Here is a 23,003-nt window from a genome sequence, read left to right as displayed (position 1 = left end):
CCCCCCCCCCCCCGGGACAGATCGCACCGCCCCCCCCTCCCCCCCGGGGACAGATCCCACCGCCCCCCCTCCCCCCCCCAGCCCCGGGGACAGATGGGCCGAACGGCCGCCCGTTTTCGGCGGGTCCTGGCTCTGCAGGCGGCCTGTAGAGTCCTGGGGGGGGGGGGCGCAGGGTGGCATGGCCCCGGGGGGGCGCAGGGTGGCATGGCCCCGGGGGGGCGCAGGGTGGCATGGGCCCGGGGGGGGGAGGGTGGCATGGCCCCAGGGGGGGGCAGGGTGGCATGGCCCCGGGGGGGCACAGAGTGGCATGGCCCCGGGGGGGAAGGGTGGCATGGCCCCAGGGGGGGGCAGGGTGGCATGGCCCCGGGGGGGCACAGAGTGGCATGGCCCCGGGGGGGGAAGGGTGGCATGGCCCCGGGGGGGGAAGGGTGGCATGGCTCCGGGGGGGAAGGGTGGCATGGCCCCAGGGGGGGGCAGGGTGGCATGGCCCCGGGGGGGCGCAGGGTGGCATGGCCCCGGGGGACGCAGGGTGGCATGGCCCCGGGGGGGGAAGGGTGGCATGGCCCCAGGGGGGTGCAGGGTGGCATGGCCCGCGATCGGGGCCCACCGATCCGTGGGCGGGCCTGTGCCGTGGGAGGCACTCTGACCCTCCGCACCGGCCGCTGTCAACCTCCGCCATGGCCGGCGCGGAGAAGAACCCCCCCCCTGCGTATCCGCTGGGACGACACCAGCACACGCTGGCGCTCCCACGCATGCGCCAACTCACGCCGGCTGGCGGAGGCCCTTTGGCGCGGGTTGGCCTGGCACCAAGCCCTATCCCACCGGCTGGCTTGGCGCCAAACACTCCGGCGCCGGCCTAGACCCTGAAGGTGCAGAGAATTCCGCCACCCCTTGGCGCCTGAGTTGCCCGCCCTGCCGGATAGCGGAGAATCCCGCCCCATTTATATAGATTGTAACCAGTTCAGGTCCGAGGGCCGACCCCTGCAACATTCTCCCATCACCCTCGTCTCAACTGGTTGGACAATTTCAGAGGCGAGCACTTCTGAAATCCTGCCCTCTGGATCCCCCTACCCGCCTCAGCTACAGTCACACACACCCTCCCCTGACCACTTTCCAAAGCAGAAGATCCTATCCTGACAGCACGTCCAGGTAATGTGACCCTCGCTGGGTTGTGGCAGTGCCTGCAGCAGCTCAGCCTCCAGCTCAATGACGCTGAGCCGGAGATGTTGGAGCCGCAGACACTGGCTGAGTGTTTGCCCCGGATCACACTCATATCCAGGAGCTCCCATGTGCTGCAGCCTTGATGGGACCAACCGTAAAGGGTGAGGAAAATTGAGATCGCAGAGGGAAACAATCACCTCCTACGCCCACCACACCAAACTCCGCATTTACCAACTCCAAGCTGGCACTCTGTCATTTGGCACATTGATGAACCATCAATTCGACTCAAGACACATTTAGGATCTGAACTGTGGCTTTAATCAGCTAGTTGTTAGCAGGGCTGGCCCAAGGTACCGGCAACTCGGGCAGTCGCCCGGGGCGCCATGTGCTAGGGGGCGCCAGAGACTCGGGTCCCGCGCATGCGCAGTTGGGCCAGTGCCAACCAGCGCATGTGCGGTGGCCGCCCTCCCCCAGGGCGGCCCTCTCCGCTCCCCCCCCTCCGTCCGCCCCCGCCCGCCCCTCGGCCCCCCCCCCCGGCCCCGCCCCCCCGGCCCCGCCCCCCCCCTCGGCCCGAACGAGAAGCACATGACCAGCCAGAGCCAATGGGAAGCCAGTGCTCTGCACCAATGGCAGTGCTCATATCCATACCACCACACACACACCATTTGCCCTCGGCCGCGCTGAAGACTTTGAATTTACTGGGAACTGAACTGGGCCGACTGTCCACAGGAAGCAGTGAGCTGATTAATTACCCCACCCCCACAGCTGAGAGTGACTTTATCCTGTCTCACTGTGAGAAATTAATAAAGAACTTGGCCTCCTTCCATTGGCTCTCCATCAACCAACATTTTGATTTTAATATTCTCATCCTTGTTTTCCAAACCCTCCATGGTCTCGCCCCCCCCATCTCTGTAATCTCCTCCACTCCTCCAATCCTGGCCACTCAAGCCTCCCAGATTCTCATCCCTCCAACAGCCTGAGGCCGAAACTCTAGAATCCCCTCAATAAACTCTCCGGCTCCTTCACCCTCATGTTCTTCCTTCAAGACAGACTGTGCCATCCTCCCATCCACGAAGACAATGGTATGAGGTGTGGGGTGGGAGGGGGCCAACACATTGTGTTGAGGAAGCGCAGCCACCCCCCCTGGCCCTCCCCTCCCTCTCCCCGGCCTGTCATGCCAGCCTGACGAGGGCGGCTGACCCGGGAGAATGGGGGTCACGAACCCCGACCCGGGAGAATGGGGGTCAAGTCACCTCCCTTCCCCCTCCCCCCTGGCTCTGAACTGTGGGGTGTGGACTTCGGGAGGGGTGCTGGGACTTGGTGCCAGCGTGCAGGGTTAGAGAGAGAGGCCGCCAATCACACTGCTTTCTCAGCTGTTGTTTTGTTGTCTCTTTCCTCAGGCGTTGAAGTTTGAACCGTACCACGACAGTGCTTTAGCGAGATTTCTTATTCGGTGCGCATTGGGGGTGAGTGTCAAGAAAAACTCAGTGACCTGAGTGGAATAACATCTCCACGTTCAACACTGTCCACACAGCAGCTCCTCACTCACATCTCAAACATTAATTCAACCTTTCACCAACTCGCCAGCTGCCGATAAAGTCCTTTTCTAAAGTGCAATGGCTGCTGTGGCGGAGGACACAAGGCAGCCAGTTTGTGCAGAGCAAGGCCCAACAACAGCAATGGAATTATCTATTTGAATCACTTTAATTGAGGGATAAGTATTGATCCTGTACCACAGGGGTGGTGCAGCACTCCCTCAGTACTGACCCTCTGACAGTGCGGCACTCCCTCAGTACTGACTCTCTGACAGTGCGGCACTCCCTCAGTACTGACCCTCTGACAGTGCGGCACTCCCTCAGCACTGTCCCTCTGACAGTGCAGCACTCCCTCAGCACTGACCCTCTGACAGTGCAGCACTCCCTCAGTACTGACCCTCTGACAGTGCAGCACTCCCTCAGTACTGACCCTCTGACAGTGCAGCACTCCCTCAGTACTGACCCTCTGACAGTGCAGCATCCCTCAGTACTGACCCTCTGACAGTGCAGCACTCCCTCAGTACTGACCCTCTGACAGTGCAGCACTCCCTCAGTACTGACTCTCTGACAGTGCGGCACTCCCTCAGTACTGACCCTCAGACAGTGCGGCACTCCCTCAGTACTGACCCTCTGACAGTGCGGCACTCCCTCAGTACTGACCCTCTGACAGTGCGGCACTCCCTCAGTACTGACCCTCTGACAGTGCGGCACTCCCTCAGTACTGACCCTCTGACAGTGCGGCTCCCTCAGTACTGACCCTCTGACAGTGCGGCACTCCCTCAGTACTGACCCTCTGACAGTGCGGCACTCCCTCAGTACTGACCCTCTGACAGTGCAGCTCTCCCTCAATACTGACCCTCTGACAGTGCGGAGCTCCCTCAGTACTGACCCTCTGACAGTGCAGCACTCCCTCAGTACTGACCCTCTGACAGTGCAGCACTCCCTCAGTACTGACCCTCTGACAGTGTGACCAGTCTCTGGAATGTGACTTGAATACATGAGGGGCATTACAAGCCGATTTAGCAATACAGTAATTGATGGGGTTACAGAGAGATTTCCGAATCAATGCATTGTCCAACTCTCTGATGCCTGAATGCCCTGTGTCCCTGCAGAGTAAGCGAATTGGCCATTTCTTTTTCTGGTACCTGCGATGTGAGGTGACCGGTTCTCCCTATTTCTGTGACCGTTTCGCTGTGATCTTGGAGGCCTATCTGATGGGCTGTGGGAAGTCCGTACTGGAGGGTCTGCACAAACAGGTTCAGCTGGTCCAGAGCCTCAGCCACGTTGCTACCGAGATCAAGAAGATCATTCCGGAAAAGAGTGATCTTCCACCCAATGGTGAGTAGTTTCTCCGGAAGCTCAGGGAGCAGCTTGTCCACCCAGACACCGGCCTGGGAAGAGGACAGCGTAGGGAGCGCTGGAGAGGGAACATGGCGGGTGTGTTGGTGGGGGAGGCAGATGGGGAGGAGGAATGGGAGAACTGAAAATTTGGGAGAGAGTGGGGGGGGGGGGGTGATTTTGTGGGGGGATGGGGGACGGGCTGATGAGCACAGTAAGGAGAGGTTTACGACCAACTCCAAGGCTGCATCCATGCCCATTGAGGCCCAGAGGAATCTGCTCCTTTTCCCAACTCACCCATGTGGAAAAAGGCCTTAGGCTCCCGGAGAGATGGTGTCATTGTGGTCATGTCATTCTGTTCTTTTTTATTAATATATGGGATATGAGAGACATTGGCTAGGCCAGCACTGATCGCCCACCCCTAGTTGCCCTTGAGAAGGTGGTGCTGAGCCATTTTCCTGAACCATGTGGTGGAGTCCATGTGTTGTAGATACCCCCACTGTGCTGTACTGAGCCCCAGGTCACCGTCCGTGTGGAGTTTACACATTCTCCCCGTGTCTGTGTGGATCTCACCCCCGCAACCCAAAGATGCGCAGGGTAGGTTGATTGCCCACATTAAATTTCCCCTTAATTGGGAAATAAAAACTCTAAATTTTTTTTTAAAAATTCTTTGAACATGCAACTTGTGGAGTCGACCAGGGAGAACCTGCGGATGTGGTTTATTTATACTTCAGGAGGCTTTTGACAAGGTTTCACAGAGCAGATTAATATGTAAAGTTAAAGCACAAGGGGTTACGGGTAATGTTTTGTGATGGATAGAAAGCTGGTTAGCAGACAGGAAGCAGAAAGTTGGGATAAATGGGCCTTTTTCTGATTGGCAGGCAGTGACTAGTGGGTTACAGCAGGGATCTGGGCTGGGACCCCAACTGTTCACATTATATATTCATGATCTGGACGAGGCAACATAATATGTTATCTCCCAATTTGCAGATGATGCAAAGTTGGGTGGGAGGGTGAGCTGTGAGGAGGATGCAGAGATGTTTCAGTGGGATTCGGACAGGCTGAGTGAGCGGGTACATGCACGGCAAATGCAGTATAATGTGGATAAATGGGAGGTTATCCACTTTGGTAGAAAAAACAGGAAGGTAGATTATTATTTGAATGGGTGTAAATTGAGAGAGGCGGATACTCAGCGAGACCTTGGTGTCCTCGTGCATCAGTCGCTGAAAGTAAGCGCGCAGGTACAGCAGGCAGTAAAGAAGGCAAACGGTAAGTATATCTTCATAGCGAGAGGATTTGGGTATAGGAATAGAGATGTTTTACTGCAATTGTATTGGTGAGGCCACACCTGGAGTATTGGGTACAGTTTTGGTGTCCTTATCTGAGGAAGGATGTTCTTGCTATGGAGGGAGTGCAGCGAAGGTTTACCCGGCTGATTTCTCGGATGGTGGGACTCATAGGAGGAGAGACTAAATCGGTTAGGATTATATTCATTGGAGTAGAGGGGACCTCATAGATAATTCTGACAGGATTAGACAGGGTAGATTCTGAAAGAACTTTCCCGATGGTGGGGAGTCCAGAACTAGGGGCCGTAGTTTGAGGATAAGGGGTAAACCTTTGAGTACTGAGGGGAGGAGAAATTTCTTCACCCAGAGAGTGGTGAATCTGTGGAATTCGCTCCCACAGAAAGTAGTTGAGGCCAAAACGTTGAGTAATTGCAAGAAGGAATTAGATATCGCTCTTAGGGATGAAGGGATCAAAGGATATGGTGGGAAGACGAGATCAGGGTATTGCGTTGGATGATCAGCCATGGCCATAATGAATGGCAGAGCAGTCTCGAAGGGCTGAATGGCCTCCTGCTCCTATTTTCTATTTTGGCTCTATGTATGGGACCTATTTGGTAGCTGTGTCATCCCATTCTCACCCAGCCACTTGGTTTACATTCATCAATTCAGCCTTTGCTGAAAGTCGGCGCCCCTGTAGCCCCCCCCCCCGCCCCCCCCCCAGCCCCACCCCCACCCCCACCCCCACCTCAGAGGCAAAGTCACGGTTTCAGGTCTCGCTCCACTTGCCTGGATGAGCGAAGCTCCAATAACAGCCAGGAAGCTCGGCACCTTCCAGGACAAAGCAGCCCCGCTTGATTGGCACCCCGTTCACAAACATAGGGGCAGCACGGGTAGCACAGTTGCTTCACAGCACTAAGGTTCGATTCCCGGCTTGGGTCAGTGTCTGTGCAGAGTCTCTGCACGTTCTCCCCGTGTCTGCGTGCGTTTCCTCCTGAATGACGTGCTTGTTGGGTGAATTGGACATTCTGAATTCTCCCTCTGCGTACCCGAACAGGCGCCGGAATGTGGCGACTAGGGGCTTTTCACAGTAACTTCATTGCAGTGTTAATGTAAGCCTACTTGTGACAATAATAAAGATTATTATTATTATGCACTCCCTCCCCGCCCGACGCACAGTGGTAGTTGTGTGTACCTTCCACAAGATGCACTGCAGCAACTCACCAAGCCTCCAGATGGTTGATGCTTGAAAGTGACCTGGGGATAAAACTGGTGTGAAGAGACCCAATATCTCCCCCCCCCCCCCCCCACCCCACACCTCCCCCCTCCGAGAGAGTGAGACAGACACAGAGTGAGAGAGAGAGAGTGAGAGAGGGAGCAAAACAGCAAATGTGTGCGAGAACTGGTGTAATGTTGATATCTGGAAGTGAGAGCGGATTCAACATTCAGACTGTGTATTTAATTAGGGATGTGTCAGGGAAGTTGCAGCAGGATATTCGGAGCAGCGGTAGCAATAATAACTGTGACGCACTATCAATTACGATGAGATGAGAGTAGAATGTAATCGAGGCTTTATTACACAGAGATGTGTGGCCTCCTGCAGCAGCTGGCGAAATGGCTGCTGTACGGAGAGCACACACATTTATACTCTGCCTACTGGGCGGAGCCAGCAGGCAGGGACGACCCCCGTACCTGTAGTACAGGGGCCTTACCGTAATACCAGTATATACAATATAATACAACAGTGGTGACGACCACAAACTGGTCGATATCCAAACTGACAACAAAGTTAGAAAGGTTTTATGGGGCAAGGAAAGAAATGAATAAGTGGGAGCTCCAGGTCGGAATCCCAGGATTCCTCCCAGTTCCTCATCATAGTGAGTATAGAAATAGGAGGATAAATGAGCGCCTGGAAAGATGGAGAACTCTAGATTCCTGGGACACAGGGACCGATTCGTGGGGAAGATGGAAACGATTACATGGTCAAAATGGTGGCCAGTGGATCATTCACGTCTACCTTGTTTCAGCTCTGATCTACCTGACAAGTACCTCTGACAGTGCAGCGCCCCCTCAGGGCTGCGCTAGGAGTGTGAGACTGCACTCTGGGCACAAGTCGCTGGTGTGCATCTCAAACCCAGGAGGTTTTGGCAAAGAATTGAGAGAATTAGCCGCCCATGGTTGGCTGCTGATCCAAGCCAACTTGGAGAAGTGAAAGGTGGGGGAGGTGAGCAGGGCAGGGCTGTAACCATTACAGTGAAGATGACATTTCCTTTCTCATTGCAGCGACCAGCATGGTTCAGGAGATGCTGAGGAACGTCGAGCTGCCCCAGGACTTCCTGACTCCCTATGATCCCCGTATCAAGGCCGGCAGCATCCTGGTGAGCTGGCTAATCCCACTGAGTGGAACACTATCGCGACACAATGTGGCACAGCAGCACCCAGCTCGCACACACTGGGACCTGTTCCTTGCTCAATGGGCCTAAAGGTGTTAATATGTTGGCATTCCCGCTCCTGATCATCTGGAGGTTAGGAACCGAACAACAGGAACGCCAGTCGACCCCGTCTCACCACTCAATAAGCCGTGTGTCTGAGAGTCAGGCCCCATCCTGTCACCTGCCTGGATTCTGAGCCCAGTGAGTTCCAGGACAGGGAACCCATTCCAGACCATCTGTGATGCCTCACCTGGTGGATTGGTCCTTGTGGTTTCTCAGTGTTCCAATTTGGCTGAAATCTCTCCTCGTCTGACTGACATTGACTCCAGACCCAGCAATAGCTGGGTTTTCAAATTCCCATCGTTGTTTCAAATCCCTCCAGGGCCTCGTCCCTACCTATCTCTGTCACCTCCTCCAGTCCCTACACCCCTCCCTATCTCTATAACCTCCTCCAGCCCCTACACCCCTCCCTATCTCTGTAACCTCCTCCAGCCCCTACGCCCCCTCCCTATCTCTGTAACCTCCTCCAGCCCCTACACCCCCTCCCTATCTCTGTAACCTCCTCCAGCCCCTACACCCCCTCCCTATCTCTGTAACCTCCTCCAGCCCCTACACACCCTCCCTATCTCTGTAACCTCCTCCAGCTCCCTACACCTCCTCCCTATCTCTGTAACCTCCTCCAGCCCCTACACCCCCCTCCCTATCTCTGTAACCTCCTCCAGCCCCCTACACCCCCTCCCTATCTCTGTAACCTCCTCCAGCCCCTACACCCCTCCCTATCTCTGTCTACTCCTCCAGCCCCTACAACCCTCCCTATCTCTATAACCTCCTCCAGACCCTACACCCCTCCCTATCTCTGTCACCTCCTCCAGACCCAACACCCCGCCCTATCTCTGTCACCTCCTCCAGCCCCTACACCCCTCCCAATCTCTGTCACCTCCTCCAGCCCCTACAACCCTCCATATTTCTATAACCTCCTCCAGACCCTACACCCCTCCCTATCTCTGTCACCTCCTCCAGCCCCTACACCCCTCCCTATCTCTGTCACCTCCTCCAGCCCCCTACACCCCTCCCTATCTCTGTAACCTCCTCCAGCCCCAACACCCCTCCCTATCTCTATAACCTCCTCCAGCCCCTACAACCCTCCATATCTCTATAACCTCCTCCAGCCCCTACACCCCTCCCTATCTCTGTCACCTCCTCCAGCCCCCTACACCCCTCCCTATCTCTGTCACCTCCTCTAGCCCATACACCCCTCCCTATCTCTATAACCTCCTCCAGACCCTACAACCCTCCCTATCTCTGTCACCTCCTCCAGCCCCTACAACCCTCCCTATCTCTGTCACCTCCTCCAGCCCCTACACCCCTCCCTATCTCTGTAACCTCCTCCAGCCCCTACACCCCTCCCTATCTCTATAACCTCCTCCAGACCCTACACCCCCTCCCTATCTCTATAACCACCTCCAGACCCTACAACCCTCCCTATCTCTGTCACCTCCTCCAGCCCCTACACCCCTCCCTATCTCTGTAACCTCCTCCAGCCCCTACACCCCTCCCTATCTCTATAACCTCCTCCAGCCCCGACAACCCTCCCTATCTCTATAACCTCCTCCAGACCCTACAACCCTCGCCATCTCTGTCACCTCCTCCAGCCCCTACAACTGTCCCTATCTCTGTAACCTCCTCCAGACCCTACACCCCTCCCTATCTCTATAACCTCCTCCAGACCCTACAACCCTCCCTATCTCTGTCACCACCTCCAGCCCCTACACCCCTCCCTATCTCTATAACCTCCTCCAGACTCTACAACCCTCCCTATCTCTGTCACCTCCTCCAGCCCCTACACCCCTCCCTATCTCTATAACCTCCTCCAGACCCTCCAACCCTTCCTATCTCTGTAATCTCCTCCAGCCCCTACAACCCTCCCTATCTCTGTAATCTCCTCCAGCCCCTACAACCCTCCCTATCTCTGCAACCTCCTCCAGCCCCACAACCCTCCCTATCTCTGTAACCTCCTCCAGACCCTACAGCCCTCCCTATCTCCGTCACCTCCTCCAGATCCTACACCCCTCCCAATCTCTGTAACCTCCTCCAGCCCCTACACCCCTCCCTATCTGTAACCTCCTCCAGACCCTACAACTTTCCCTATCTCTGTCACCTCCTCCAGCCCCTACACCCCTCCCTATCTCTATAACCTCCTCCAGACCCTCCAACCTTCCCTATCTCTATAACCTCCTCCAGCCCCTACACCCCTCCCTATCTCTGTCACCTCCTCCAGCTCCTACAACCCTCCCTATCTCTATAACCTCCTCCAGCCTCTACAACCCTCCCTATCTCTGTAACCTGCTCCAGCCCCTACAACCCTCCCTATCTCTGTAATCTCCTCCAGCCCCTACAACCCTCCCTATCTCTGCAACCTCCTCCAGCCCCACAACCCTCCCTATCTCTGTAACCTCCTCCAGACCCTACAGCCCTCCCTATCTCTGTAACCTCCTCCAGACCCTACACCCCTCCCAATCTCTGTAACCTCCTCCAGCCCCTACACCCCTCCCTATCTGTAACCTCCTCCAGACCCTACAACTTTCCCTATCTCTGTCACCTCCTCCAGCCCCTACACCCCTCCCTATCTCTATAACCTCCTCCAGACCCTCCAACCCTCCCTATCTCTATAACCTCCTCCAGCCCCTACACCCCTCCCTATCTCTGTCACCTCCTCCAGCTCCTACAACCCTCCCTATCTCTATAACCTCCTCCAGCCTCTACAACCCTCCCTATCTCTGTAACCTGCTCCAGCCCCTACAACCCTCCCTATCTCTGTAATCTCCTCCAGCCCCTACAACCCTCCCTATCTCTGCAACCTCCTCCAGCCCCACAACCCTCCCTATCTCTGTAACCTCCTCCAGACCCTACAGCCCTCCCTATCTCTGTAACCTCCTCCAGCCCCGACAACCCTCCCTATCTCTGTAACCTCCTCCAGACCCTACACCCCTCCCAATCTCTGTAACCTCCTCCAGCCCCTGCACCCCTCCCTATCTGTAACCTCCTTCGGCCCCGACAACCCTCCCTATCTCTGTAACCTCCTCCAGCCCCTACAACCCTCCCTATCTCTGTAACCTCCTCCAGCCCCTACACCCCTCCCTATCTCTATAACCTCCTCCAGCCCTGACAACCCTCCCTATCTCTATAACCTCCTCCAGACCCCACAACCCTCCCTATCTCTGTAACCTCCTCCAGACCCTACAGCCTTCCCTATCTCTGTAACCTCCTCCAGCCCCTACAACCCTCCCTATCTCCGTTACCTCCTCCAGACCCTACACCCCTCCCAATCTCTGTAACCTCCTCCAGCCTCTACACCCCTCCCTATCTGTAACCTCCTCCTGCCCCGACAACCCTCCCTATCTCTGTAACCTCCTCCAGCCCCTACACCCCCTCCCTATCTCTGTAACCTCCTCCAGCCCCTACAACCCTGTGAGATCACTCCGCCCCTCCGATTCGTGCGTCTGGATCATGTCGAATTTAAATCAATGCAAAATACTGCGGATGCTGAAAATAAGAAATAAAATCAGGAAATTTCGGAATGCTTCAGTGGGTCCGGGTGGGGAGGGAGAATCAGGAAATGCCGGATTGCTTCAGTGGGTCCGGGTGGGGAGAGAGAATCAGGGAATGCCGGATTGCTTCAGTGGGTCCGGGTGGGGAGCGAGAAACAGAGTTAACATTTCCTGTCCATGTGATCCTTCTCCAGAACTGTCGAGGGGTGAAATGGACTCATACTGGACTCAAAACATTAACTCTGTTTCTCTGTCCGGACGTTGCCAATCCGGCTGAGGTGATCCAGCATTTCCTGTTTTTATTTCAGATTCTAATCATTGGCAGCTGTGTACCCCCCAGCGCTAAACCACTCCGATCTCCACCTCGCTTTCATCCTGCTAAAAACCGATTTCATTATCCAAACCAACATCTCGTTTTGTGTCTCGCTGTCAAATTCTGTTCGATATTCATTCCCGTGAAGCGAATTGGGGTTTTCCTTTACAATTTTCCGGGCGCTGTACCAATGCAAGTTGTTGTTGTTGTTGTCGATGATGGCAATGTTCCCCTGCTCCTCCATAGATTGACCGCTGTAAGATCATGGCCTCCAAGAAGAAGCCCCTGTGGCTGGAGTTCACCTGCGAAGATGCCAGTGGAACTCAGTGCCAACCTGTGGGCATCATCTTCAAACACGGCGATGATCTGAGACAGGACATGCTGATTATCCAGGTAAGCCTGACTGGACCATGACTTTCTGACCAGCTGAGAAACACGGATAGGGGATCGGCTAACTGACAGAAGACAGAGAGTTGGGATAAGAGGAGTATTTTCAGGATGGCAATTTGTAACTAGTGGAGTGTCGCAGGGATCAGTGCTGGGCTCACAGTGATTCGCAATATATCTGAATGACTTGGACAAGGGAAGTGAATGTACCATTGTCAACTTTGTGGATGGCACATAAATAGGTGGGAGAGCAAATGGTGAGGACGACACAAAGAGTCCGCAGAGGAATATAGACAGATTAGGTGAGTGGGCAAAAACTTAGCAGATGGAATATAATGTCAGGAAGTCTGAAGTTAGGGGGCTGGATTCACTGAGCGTTGGGTACGGGGCCGGAGAATGGCCTTCACGCGGGAATCGTGGCCGGCGCTACTGACCGGCGAATCGCGCCCGCGCGGTCTACCCGGTTGGGTAGGGGGCTATTGACAGCGGCCCCCCAGTGATTCACCGAGGGTAACTGCCGGCATTCCCGAATCGCGCCCGCGCGGTCTACCCGGTTGGGTAGGGGGCTATTGAGAGCGGCCCCCCAGTGATTCACCGAGGGTAACTGGCGGCGTTCCCGACGACGTGGTTCTAACCGCGTATCGGCCGTCGGGTACCTCGTGTGGCGGCTGCAGGCTCAGTCGGGGGAGGGGTTGGCTGGGGGATCCGTCACCTGGGGGGTGAGGGGTTGGCTGGGGGATCCGTCACGGGGGAGGGAGGGGGTGTTCACGGATGGCCAGGCAATCAATCGGGCAGCACTGATCCACGGGCACATCCCGATCTCAGGGGGGGGAACTACTTCTTCAATCACGGTCATGAGTCCGTCATGTCGCACAGGGGCGGCCGCCGCCGCAGGCGCAGACTCCCAGCCGGAAGTGCGGGGCCGCGTATATCGGCAGGCAGAGCTGAGAGAAGCACTCCGGGCCTCTGCCAGCCCTCTGCAGGTAGGAGAATCGCTCAGGACTTTCTTAAGGAAAGTCAAGAGTGAAACGCCAGCGTTTTGACGCTGGCCAGGGGCCATAGTCCCATTATTGGAGAATCCAGCCCAGGAACCTTGGTAGGAAGAATAAAGGAGCTGAATGTCATTTGAAATGGAGACGGCAGAAAGCTGCAGCACGGAGGGATCTGGGGGTCCTCGTGCATAAATTACAAAGGGTTCGCCTGCAAGTTCAGCAGGTAATTGGGAAGGTAAATGGAATGTTGGCTTTTATTTCAAAGGGAATGGAAGATAAAAATAGGAGCTAAAAATGGACAAGGAACTAGTTAGACGGCACCTGGAATACTGTGAACAGGTTTGGTCACTTTATCCAAGGAAAGATATACCGGCAATGAAGGCAGCACAGAGATGGTTCACTGGGCTGATCCCGGGTGTGGAGGGATTGTCTTGTGAGGAGAGAGGTTGAGTAGGTTGGGCCTGTCCCCATTGGAGTTTAGAAGAATGAGAGGCGGCCTTATTGAGACATCTCGGATTCTCAGGGGGTTTGACAGGGTCGATGCTGAGAGGTTGTTTCCCCCTGTGGGAGAGTCTAGGGCCAGAGTAAGGAAGGGGGTCGCCGGTTTAAGACAGAAATGGGGAGGAACATCTTCACTCTGAGGGGAGTGAATCTGTGGAGCTCTTTACCGCAGAGAGCTGTAGAGGCCGGGCTGTTAAGTGTGTTCAAGACTGAGGTAGACAGAGATTTAATCAATCAGGGAATCGAGGGTTATGGGGGTAAGGTGGGAAAGTGGAGTTAAGGATTATATTAGATCAGCCTTGATCTCATCGAATAACAGAGCAAACCCGATGGGCCGAAATGGCCGACTTCAGTCCTTATGGAGAGTCAAAGGCAACAGGGTAATGAATGGATGAGGAGTCAGATTTGAGTAGGAATTTCAGAGCCCTGTCCAGCCCCTTTCATACTGCAATAAACCACCAGAGGGCAATGTTTTTCAAAAATTCATTTACGGGATGTGGGCGTTGCTGGTTAGACCAGCATTTATTGTCCATCCCTAATTGCCCTTCAGAAGGTGGGGGTAAGCTGCCTTCTTGAACCGCTGCAGTCCCTGAAGTGTAGGTACACCCACTGTGCTGTTAGGGAGGGAGTTTCAGGATTTCAGCCCAGCGACAATGAAGGAACGGCCAATATATTTCCCAGTCAGGGTGGTGAGTGACTGGGAGGGGAACCTCCAGGTGGTGGGGTTCCCAGGTATCTGCTGCTCTTGTCCTTCTAGATGGTAGTGGTCGTGGGTTTGGAAGGTGCTGTCTAAGGGACCTTGGTGAGTTTCTGAAGTGCATCTTGTAGATGGTACACACGACTGCTACTGTGTGTCGGTGGTGGAGGGTTTGCCTGTTTGTGGAAACGGTGCCAATCAAGCGGGGCTGCTTTGTCCTGGATGGTGTCGAGCTTCTTGAGTGTTGTTGGAGCTGCGCTCATCCAGGCAAGTCTATTTGTTTCCTCCAAGGTGATTAAAAAGGGTTAGTGTAGAGCTTGTAGATGGTGGACGGCTTTGGAGAGTCAGGAGGTGAGTTACTCCCTGCAGGAGTCCCAGCCTCCTGTGGCTGGGTCCAGTTCAGTTTCTGATCAATGGTAACCCCCAGGATGTTGATTGTGGGGGATTCAGCGAAGGTAATGCCATTGAATGTCAGGGGCGATGGTTAGATCCTCTCTTGTTGGAGATGGTCATTGCCTGGCACTTGTGTGGCGTGAATGTAACTTGCCACTTGTCAGCCCCGAGCCTGGATATTGTCCAGGTCTTGCTGCATTTGGACATGGACTGCTTCATTATCTAAGGAGTTGTGAATGGTGCTGAACATCGTGCAGTCATTTGCAAACATTTCCACTCCTGACCTGATGATGGAAGGTCATTGATGAAGCAGCTGAAGATAGTTGGGCCTAGGACACTAACCTGAGGAACTCCTGCAGTGATGACCTGGAGCTGAGATGATTGACCTCCAACCACCACAGCCATCTCCCTTTGTGCCGGGTATGACTCCAACCAGCGGAGAGTTTCCCCCCTGATTCCCATTGACTCCAGTTTAGCTCGGGCTCCTTGATGCCACACTCGATCAAATGCTGCCATGATGTCAGGACAGTCACTCTCACCTCACCTCTGGCATTCAGCTCTTTTGTCCATGTTTGAACCAAGGCTGAAATGAGGTCAGGAGCTGAGTGACCCTGGCGGAACCAAACTGTGTCTGTGAGCAGGTTATTGCTGAGTAAGTGCCATTTGATATCACTGTCGATGACTCCTTCCATCACTTTGTTGATGATGGAGAGTAGACTGATGGGGCAGTAATTGGCTGGGTTGGATTTGTCCTGTTTCTTGTGTACAGGACACCTGGGCAATTTTCCACATTGTCGGGTAGATGTCAGTGTTGTAGCCGTACTGGAACAGATTAACTAGGGGAGCGGCAAGTTCTGGAGCACAAGTCTTCAGTACTATTTGATGTGACCATCAATTCACAAGACACGTGATTGGGAGTGAACAGTGGTTTTAATAATCTTACAACAGAGCCTGCCTGCGACGAGATGAACTGGCAGCAGGCTCATGACTGCAGAGCTTTATACTTCCGGTTAGTGGGAGGAGCCATGGGTGGAGCCATGGGCGGAGCCAAGGGTGGAGCCCTGTACAAACTCCTCATCTCCCCCTATGGGCAGAGCCGCGCAACGGTTCGTACACAGAACCCACAAGGACACAATACGTTTCATAGAACACAGTGTGAATTACTCGGTTTATAATTCACCACACTATTGTTGGGATATTGTCAGGGCCCATAGCCTTTGCAGTATCCAGGGCCCTCAGCCATTTCTTGATGCCATGTGGGGTGAATCGTCTTGGCTGAAGACTGACATCTGTGATGCTGGGGACCTCCGGAGGAGACCGAGATGGATCATCCACTCGGCACTTCTGGCTGAAGATTCTTGTAAATGTCTTTTTCACAGATTTCACACCTCACTGGAGGAGGAGGCTCCGCCAATATCCCCATCCTCAATGATGGAGGAGCCCAGCACATTAGTGCAAAAGACAAGGCTGAGGCATTCGCAACAATCTGGAAGTCCCTCCCTAACTGCACTGTGGGTGTACCTACACCTCAGGGACAGCAGCGGTTCAAGAAGGCAGCTCACCCCCACCTTCTGAACGGCAACTAGTGATGGACAATAAATACTGGCCTGACCAGTATCCCCCACATCCCGTAAATTATTTTTTTTAAACGTCAGGAGCTGTGTAGAGGTGTTCAGGGTTGTGTTGTGAGGTGCATGGCTGTTGATGATATTTGGGGCTCGGCACTGAGGTTCCTGGCTGTTTATTGGGGTTCAGGGCTGTTTATTGGGGTTCAGGGCTATGTATTGAGTTTCAGAGCTGCGTGGAGAGGTACAGGGCTGCATACTGGGGTTTGGGGTTGTACAGATGTGTTCTGGGCTGTGTATTGGTATTTGAGGCTGTGTATTGTCATTCAGAGCTCTGTATTGGGGTTTGAGGCAGTTTATTGGTTTTCCGGGATATGTATTTAGGTTTGGGGCTTAATATTGGGGTTTGGGCTGTGTATTGGGGTTTGGGCTGTGTATTGGGGTATGGACTGTGTTTTGGGGTTTGGGCTGTGTATTGGGGTTTGGGCTGTGTATTGGGGTTCGGGCTGTGTATAGGCGTTCAGGCTGTGTATTGGGGTTTGGACTGTGTATTGAGGTTCAGTCTGTGTATTGGGGTTCAGTCTGAGTATTGGGGTTCGGACTGTGTATTGGGGTTCAGTCTGAGTATTGGGTTTTGGACTGTGTATTGGTGTTCGGGCTGTGTATTGGGTCCGGGCTGTGTATTGGGGTTCGGGCTGTGTATTGGGATTCAGTCTGTGTATTGGGATTCAATCTTTGTATTGGGGTTCGGGCTGTGTATTGGGGTTCAGTCTGTGTATTGGGGTTCGGACTGTGTATTGGGGTCCGGGCTGTGTATTGGGATTCAGTCTGTGTATTGGGATTCAGTCTGTGTATTGGGGTTCAGTCTGTGTATTGGGGTTCAGTCTTTGTGTTGGGGTTCGGGCTGTGTATTAGGGTTCAGTTTGAGTATTGGGGTCCGGGCTGTGTATTGGGTTTCGGGCAGTGTATTGGGGTTCGGGCTGTGTATTGGGATTCAGTCTGTGTATTGGGGTTCAGACTGTGTCTTGGGGTTCGGACTGTGTATTGGGGTTCGGGCTGTGTATTGGGGTTTGGGATGTGTATTGGGGTTCAGTCTGAGTATTGGGGTTCGGACTGTGTATTGGGATTCAGTCTTTGTGTTGGGGTTCGGGCTGTGTATTAGGGTTCAGTTTGAGCATTGGGGTCCGGGCTGTGTATTGGGTTTCGGGCAGTGTATTGGGGTTCGGGCTGTGTATTGGGATTCAGTCTGTGTATTGGGGTTCAGACTGTGTCTTGGGGTTCGGACTGTGTATTGGGGTTTGGGCTGTGTATTGGGGTTCAGTCTGAGTATTGGGGTCCGGGCTGTGTATTGGGATTCAATCTGTGTATTGGGATTCAGTCTGTGTATTGGGGTTCAGACTGTGAATTGGGGTTCAGACTGTGTATTGGGGTTCGGGCTGTGTATTGGGGTTCAGTCTGAGTATTGGGGTTCGGACTGTGTATTGGGATTCAGGCTGTGTATTGGGGTTCGGGCTGTGTATTGGGATTCAGTCTGTGTATTGGGATTCAGTCTGTGTATTGGGGTTTGGACTGTGTATTGGGGTTCAGACTGTGTATTGTGGTTCAGACTGTGTATTGTGGTTTGGACTGTGTATTGGGATTCAGTCTATGTATTGGGATTCAGTCTATGTATTGGGGTTCAGACTGTGTATTGGGGTTCGGACTGTGTATTGGGGTTCGGGCTGTGTATTGGGGTTCAGTCTGAGTATTGGGGTTCGGACTGTGTATAGGGGTTCGGGCTATGTATTGGGGCTCAGACTGTGTATTGGGCCTCAGGCTGTGTATCGGGATTCAGTCTGTATATTGGGGTTCAGTCTGGGTGATATATTGGGGTTCAGTCTGTGTATTGGGGTTCGGACTGTGTATTGGAGTTCAGTCTATGTATTGGGGTTTGGAGTGTGTATTGGGGTTCGGGCTGTGTATTGCGGTTCAGGCTGTGCATAGTGTTTGGGCCTGTGTATTGAGTTTGTGGCCATTTACTGGGGTTTGGCGTTGTGCATTGGGGCTCCATATTAGTGTTCGGGCTGTATATTGTTTTCAGGGCCATGTAATGGTGTCTGGAGCTGTGTATTGGGGTGTGGGGTTCTGTATTAGAATTTGGGCCATGTATTAGGGGTTTTGAATGGTGAATAGGTTTTGAGCCGTCTATAGGGTATTGAGGCCATTAATAGGGGTTCGGAGCCGTGTGTAGGGGTTTGGAGCCGTGTGTAGGGGTTTGGGGCTTGGACTGTTTATTTGGGATCAGGCTGTGTATTTTAGTTCAGGACCATTTATTGGGGTTTGTGGCTGATTATTGGAATTCGGAATGTTTACTTGACGATCGGTGCTGTGTATCTGGGACAGTGCTCCTGAGTTCAGGCGCCTTTGTTTGGGATTTGGGGCTGTGTATTTGGGATTTGGGGCTGTGTATTTGGGATTTGTGGCTTTGTATTTGGGATTTGGGGCTGTGTATTTGGGATTTGGGGCTGTGTATTTGGGATTTGGGGCTGTGTATTTAGGTTGGGGCTGTGTCCCGGGAGTCGGGGCTGTTTATTGGGAGTCATGATTGTGACTTAGGGTTTGGTGTTGTCTACTGAGAGTTGGGCTGTATATTAGGGTTTGGGGCTGCGTATTGGTGTCCGGGGATGCGTATTGGTGTCCGTGGCTGTGTTTCGGTGTCCAGGGTTGCGTATTGGTGTCCGAGGCTGCGTATTGGTGCCCGGGCTGCGTATTGGTGTCCAGAGCTGCGTATTGGGTTCTGGGCTGCGTATTGGTGTCCGAGGCTGCGTATTGGTGCCCGGGCTGCGTATTGGTGTCCGAGGCTCGGTATCGGTGCTTGGGGCTGCGTATTGGTGTCCGAGGCTGCGTATCGGTGCTTGGGGCTGCGTATTGGTGTCCGGGGCTGCGTATTGGTGTCTGGGGCTGCGTATTAGGTTCAGGGCTGCATATTAGTATCCGAGGCTGTGTATTGGTGCCCGGGGCTGCGTATTGCACCCTCCACTCTGCCGCCACTGTTGTTCCTCACTGTGAGGTCAGACAGCTACCTCCAGCTGGCTATTTGACCATGGATTGCTGCACTGTAACTTCCCAGCTCAGGGGTTCTGGGTTTGGTGGGGGCTGATCAGGAATTGCTGACCTCACTGTCAGCGAATCCAGCAACACTGCGACAAATGGACGTGGCATCAATGCCCTCAGCACCTGTGACATGAATCAATATCCGGGGGTTTGCTGGGGGAATGTCTAGTGACAGCACGGTGGCCTAGTGGTTAGCACTGCTGCCTCGCAGCGCCAGAGACCCAGGCGACATGGTGGCACAGTGGTTAGCACTGCTGCCTCGCAGCGCCAGAGACCCAGGCGGCATGGTGGCACAGTGGTTAGCATTGCTGCCTCACAGCGCCAGGGAGCCTCGGGTGACTCTGTGCGGAGTCTGCACGTTCTCCCCGTGTCTGCGTGGGTTTCCTCCGGATGCTCCGGTTTCCTCCCACAGTCCAAAGATGTGCGGGTTACAGGGATTGGCCGCGCTAACTGGCCCCTTAGTGTGGGACTGGGTGCGATGCTCCTTCAGAGGGTCGGTGCAGACTGGATGGGCCAAATAGCCTGCTACACTGTATGGATTCAATCATTGTGACTCTGTCCAATCACTCACAGTCCCAGTGTGAACCTAACCCTGGTGCATTTTCTTCACAGATCCTGGTGATTATGGATTCCATTTGGCAAGAAAATTCGCTTGATTTGAACCTCATACCATACGGGTGCATCGCCACAGGGTGTAATATAGGTACAGTCAACCCATACACAATCCCTCTGCACCAGTCTCTATCCCCTTCTCTCTCTCTCTCTCTCCCTCAGTTCTGGTCTCCACATTTAAGAGAGGATTATAATTGCAATAGAAGCAGTTCAGAGATGATTCATTCGACCGATACATGGAATGGGGGAGGGGATAGTGCGGAAAGGTTGGTCAGGGTGGGCCTGTGTCCGCTGGTGTTTAGGATGAGAGGCGATCGCAGTGAAACATTTAAAACCCTGCGGGGGGGTTTGACAGGGTTAATGCAGAGAGGATGTTTACGTGTGTGGGAGAGACCAGAACCAGGGGCCATAGTTAAGATCGAGGCGGGAGAAATTCTTTCTTTCAGAGGGCGGGGGACAGCCTGAGGAATTCCTTTCCCCAGAGGCCGGGTCATTGAATATTTGTGAGGCATCTTCAGGCACATTCTCGCTTGACAAAGGGAGTCAAAGGTTATCGGGGATTGGCAGACAGTGGGTTAAGCCAACAATCAGATCAGCTGAGACGTTATCGAATGTGGAAGCAGGCTCGAGGGGCCGAATGGACAACTCCTGGTCCAGATTTGTGTGTGTAAAGTTGGGCCATTATGTGTGAATGGGGACACAGGTGATATCCTGAACAGTTTGTTAACTGAAGGACTCTACAGCTTTCTCTGCCATAACCAGGGGCGCTGATCATTCGACCTCACCTGAGGAAGGAGCTGCGCTCCGGAAACTCGTGATTCCAAACACACCTTTGGACTTTAAGCTGGTGTAAGACTTCCCACTGTGGTTTCATGAGACTTTCATAGAACATAGAACACTACAGCGCAGTACGGGCCCTTCGGCCCTCGATGTTGCGCCGACCTGTGAAACCATCTGAAGCCTATCTGACCTACACTATTCCATTTTCATCCATATGTCTATCCAATGACCACTTAAATGCCCTTAAAGTTGGCGAGTCTACTACTATTGCAGGCAGGGCGTTCCACACCCCTACTACTCTCTGAGTAAAGAAACTGCCTCTGACATCTGTCCTATATCTACCACCCCTCAATTTAAAGCTATGTCCCCTCGTGTTGGTCATCACCATCCGAGGAAAAAGACTCTCACTGTCCACCCTATCTAACCCTCTGACTATCTTTTATGTCTCTATTAAGTCACCTCTCAGCCTTCTCCTCTCTAACGAAAACAACCTCAATTCCCTGAGCCTTTCCTCGTAAGACCTTCCCTCCATACCAGGCAACATCCTAGTAAATCTCCTCTGAACCCTTTCCAAAGCTTCCACATCCTTCCTATAATGTGGTGACCAGAACTGCACGCAGTACTCCAGGTGTGGCCGCACCAGAGTTATGTACAACTGCAGCATGACCTTGTGGTTCCGAAACTCAATCCCCCTGCTTATAAAGGCTAGCACACCATATGCCTTCTTAACAGCCCTATTAACCTGGGTGGCAACTTTCAGGGATTTATGTACCTGGATGCCGAGATCTCTCTGTTCATCTACACTACCAAGAATCTTGCCATTAGCCCAGTACTCTGCATTCATGTTACTCCTTCCAAAGTGAATCACCTCACACTTTTCCGCATTAAACTCCATCTGCCACCTCTCAGCCCAGCTCTGCAGCTTATCTATGTCCCTCTGTATCCTATAACATTTTTCAGCACTATCCACAACTCCACCGACCTTCGTGTCATCTGCAAATTTACTAACCCATCCTTCTACACCCTCTTCTAGGTCATTTATAAAAATGACAAACAGCAGTGGCCCCAAAACAGATCCTTGCGGTACACCACTAGTAACTGAACTCCAGGATGAACATTTGCCATCAACCACCACCCTCTGTCTTCTTTCAGCTAGCCAATTACTGATCCAAACCGCTAAATCACCTTCAATTCCATACTTCCTTATTTTCTGCAATAGCCTACCGTGGGGAACCTTATCAAACGCCTTACTGAAATCCATATACACCACATCAACAGCTTTACCCTGATCCACCTGTTTGGTCACCTTCTCAAAAAACTCAATAAGGTTTGTGAGACATGACCTACCCTTCACAAAACCGTGTTGACTATCGCTAATCAACTTGTTCTTTTCAAGATGATTATAAACCCTATCTCTTATAACCTTTTCCAACATTTTACCCACAACCGAAGTAAGGCTCACAGGTCTATAATTACCAAGGTTGTCTCTACTCCCCTTCTTGAACAAGGGGACAACATTTGCTATCCTCCAGTCTTCCGGCACTATTCCTGTCGACAAAGACGACATAAAGATCAAGGACAAAGGCTCTGCAATCTCCTCCCTGGCTTCCCAGAGAATCCTAGGATAAATCCCATCTGGCCCAGGGGACTTATCTATTTTGACATTTTCTAAAATTGCTAACACCTCCTCCTTTTGAACCTCAATTCCATCTAGCCTGGTCGACTGAACCTGAGTGTTCTCCTCGACAACATTGTCTTTCTCCAGTGTAAACACTGACGAAAAATATCCATTTAATGCTTCCCCTCCATTCACATTTCCTTCACATTGTTTCCACTTTAGGCTGCAGCCGGGGTTTGACAGCAGGTATCCTGGTCCTGGTGTGTCTGGAGAAACCCTTCCTTGGCACAGATTAAGCAATGCTGCATAAAAGTCTGAGTTGGCACGGAGGAATTTTCCCAGGAGGTGCTTTGTAAAACTCACTGCGCACCCCACCAAGCCGTTCAATCTGGATAGGGGGAGGGGTGCTTGTAACGTGATCAAAGTCGCCATGTGTGGGGAAAGTACTTGAACTCCCTGCACACAAACTGCCCGGCATTGCCTGTCATTGGCTGTTGTGGAACGCCATACACGGCAAAGTGTCTCTGCAGCTCCCAAATTCCTGCAGTGTTCTTCCTGCCAGAGTCGTCTTCAACTTCAAACCACCCTGAGATTGAACCAACAAGGACAGCTTTCCCATTCCAGTCAAACACTGTGGTGAGGGACAATGGAAGCTCTGGAATCTCATGCAGGTGCAGTGGTTATTCAGTTTGGTGTGGGTTGAGCACAATGCATGGTGCACATTCTGTCCTCATATATTGACGGACTGTACATAG

General features: G+C 53.2%; 1 protein-coding gene across 1 annotated transcript in view; it reads left to right on the top strand.

Moving 5' to 3' along the window:
• The window catches only part of LOC119973633 (phosphatidylinositol 4,5-bisphosphate 3-kinase catalytic subunit gamma isoform-like), a 43,413-nt gene that overhangs the window by 2,442 nt on the left and 17,968 nt on the right, over positions 1-23,003 (top strand). The window contains exons 2-6 of the mRNA XM_038812014.1: positions 2,562-2,627; positions 3,809-4,034; positions 7,601-7,695; positions 11,857-12,003; positions 19,851-19,941. Of these exons, the coding sequence (XP_038667942.1) occupies positions 2,562-2,627; positions 3,809-4,034; positions 7,601-7,695; positions 11,857-12,003; positions 19,851-19,941 (625 nt within the window). The remainder of the gene's footprint in view (positions 1-2,561; positions 2,628-3,808; positions 4,035-7,600; positions 7,696-11,856; positions 12,004-19,850; positions 19,942-23,003) is intronic.

Source organism: Scyliorhinus canicula, chromosome 11 (genome assembly GCF_902713615.1).
Source record: "Scyliorhinus canicula chromosome 11, sScyCan1.1, whole genome shotgun sequence".
Classification (NCBI taxonomy): domain Eukaryota; kingdom Metazoa; phylum Chordata; class Chondrichthyes; order Carcharhiniformes; family Scyliorhinidae; genus Scyliorhinus; species Scyliorhinus canicula.
Note: the sequence above shows the minus strand (reverse complement) of the source record. Positions and strands in the feature narration are given on the sequence as shown.